The sequence below is a fragment of the Penaeus japonicus genome, unplaced genomic scaffold, assembly GCF_977035675.1.
Source record: "Penaeus japonicus unplaced genomic scaffold, GWHDUDI00000001_assembly GWHDUDI00000032, whole genome shotgun sequence".
NCBI lineage: Eukaryota > Metazoa > Arthropoda > Malacostraca > Decapoda > Penaeidae > Penaeus > Penaeus japonicus.
This window is the reverse complement of record NW_028234434.1, coordinates 24,613,141-24,615,640: the sequence shown is the minus strand read 5'-3', so window position 1 is coordinate 24,615,640 and position 2,500 is coordinate 24,613,141. Positions and strand designations below refer to the sequence as shown.

At 32.6% G+C, this 2,500-nt stretch overlaps 1 protein-coding gene across 1 annotated transcript in view; it reads left to right on the top strand.

The window, feature by feature from the left end:
• The window catches only part of LOC122252828 (ubiquitin-conjugating enzyme E2 S), an 18,504-nt gene that overhangs the window by 58 nt on the left and 15,946 nt on the right, over nucleotides 1-2,500 (top strand). Inside the window, exon 1 of the mRNA XM_043015498.2 lies at nucleotides 1-87. This exon is cut by the window's left edge and continues 58 nt beyond it. Within this exon, the coding sequence (XP_042871432.1) occupies nucleotides 79-87 (9 nt within the window). The 5' untranslated portion in view covers nucleotides 1-78. The remainder of the gene's footprint in view (nucleotides 88-2,500) is intronic.

Below are 2,500 nucleotides of genomic sequence, written 5' to 3'. Positions count from 1 at the left end.
GGCCTTAGCACAACACACAACCCTCTTCGCTGCACCACTCGCTCTGTTTTTAACTTAACACGGCCTTAAATTAACACCATGGCCTCGGTGAGTACAAGTAATGCGTGAGAGAAGGGAGGATCTTCCCCGAAATAAGCCTCAAAGTCCATTTTCTCGATCAATGGCCCCGAATTCGGCCCGTTTTATAGGGGTGACCAAGTGAACCTGCCTTATTTCGCACTTTATTGATCGTTAATAGGCCTACCTGCAATTTATTCCTCATAGATAATTAGAAATAGAAATCAGAATCTAATCGTAGAAAGCAACCTCCATCCCCAATGGGCCAAGAGACGCGAAAAAGGGGTGCAATGAGACGCAGATCGTTATAGCGAGGTTGGTTAAAACTTGCGTCAGTTGAGGGTTTTTGAATTACATTAAGAAATCGTCTATATCTTATTTTGAGGTGATTTTGACGTGGTTTTTGAGTCTCTTCTAAGTCGTTCTGATGTATTAGAGGCGATATGGATGTTAAATGCGTAGGGTTAGCGTTGAATTAGTGTTAATTAGCGTGTGGGATACCTGAACTTGTCGTTTTTTTGTTTTGTTATTATTTTATTCGTTTAGTTTTTTGCTCTAAGGATCATTTAAAAATTATTTTTGAAGATATTGCTGTATGGTTTTGTTTACTTCTATATTATATGGGTGATTTGCACACTAATAGAGTTGTAGGTATGTTTTTTTATTTATATATATTTTTCTTATTTAAATTAATATAAAGCTTTTTATGCATATATTTTGTTAGTTTTTATATTATTATATTTTATATTTAAATATCATTCATAGGGATTGATATGGTGATCCTCAGTCATTGTATTTCTTTAAAAAGTGTATATTTATATTTTTATGAGTGCATGGGTATTTATAAAAATTAAATTTACCATATTCTACAGTTTATTTCTTTAAGTGTAAATCTGTTTGTTGATTCTGAAGGTGAAATGTGAAGTTTGCAATAAGATATATAAGGATGTTATTCCAGAGTTATGTCATGAAATTAACTCCTATCATGATGCTGTAGGTATCAATTTGCTTTTTATTAATTTACATGATCATTTATTTATTTATCTATTGAATTATATGATTCAGTATACATTATATGCCTATATATATATTTAGAAGGGTATTTATTGGTTTCAAGATTGTGGACTTAAACATAATTATGTTAGACATATCCATTTATATCTGTTCACATATATATGGTTTATATATATACATTAATTTATAATTTGTTGATGAATTACTGATGTACAAATATATGCATATATATATATATAATATTCATAGCTTGATGTATATATTCAATGTAATGGCACTGTATGCACAAGCTTACCTGAGCCCTAGCATAGCCAAAAAATTATGAGCCAAGACTCTCAGCATAACTGTACGATAAGTTTAGTTACAAATTTTCTGACAGTAATTCATCAATTGATTACCAGAGAAATAAAGTATAAAAAATTGGTGAGGGAGGGAGGGGTAAAGAATTACAATATGGCACATTCAACCAAGTAGATGAATCTTTCAATTTCTCTCTAGAAATTACAAAAAATTACAGTACTACCCTTTAGTAATGGTACTGGGAAGATATTTATGTCCACTTGGCTGATCCTTTTCAATTATGTTCAATCTTGCACTGTTGGTTATTATTTCTTATGTGTGTGTGTTTGAGAGAGAAGAATCAGTTGCAAATCTGGTCTGGTAATGTATGATATGATATCTGTGAGAACTCTTCACTTTCCAATTCTTTGTGTGAATTATATGAAAATGGATATTGAATGAAGCTGTAATGAGTGTCTTTAGACAATGCTCTTGTGGGAAATGCAAGGGTCATTCTTTTCAGCTTGAGGTCTTAATGTGAGAATATTTTCTCTCTCTCTCTCTCTCTCTCTCTCTCTCTCTCTCTCTCTCTCTCTCTCTCTCTCTCTCTCTCTCTCTCTCTCTCTCTCTCTCTCTCTCTCTCTCTCTCTCTCTCTCTCTCTCTCTCTCTCACTCTCTCTATTTATTTATTTATGTGATAAATGTGTTGTAAATGTGAATATTTTTTTCATTTAATTTTAAACATTTATGAAGATAAGATATTATGATTTATTCAATTTTATGAAAATACAAAAATCAGGATGTGATATGATAAGAACTGTGCCAATTTTCATTGAATTAAGTATTTCCAACTTAGCTTCATCTTATGTTACACATTTGTGTAAGAGAACTGAACAGGAGTATTAATGAAAAAGGTTTGTGTGTGTGTGTGTGCACATGAACGCGCATATATGTCTTTCTCTCATTCTCCCTCTCTCTTTCTCCCTCCATCCCTCCATCTCCTCCTCACATTTTACACACCTACATGCATACTTACATTACAGATATTGCAGTTAGGTACTATATGGAAATTTAACAACATACTAAGTCTCCAGCTGTGAAGAAAAGGCACTGCATGCATGAATTAAGAGAATTTGAGCTGAGGAAAAAA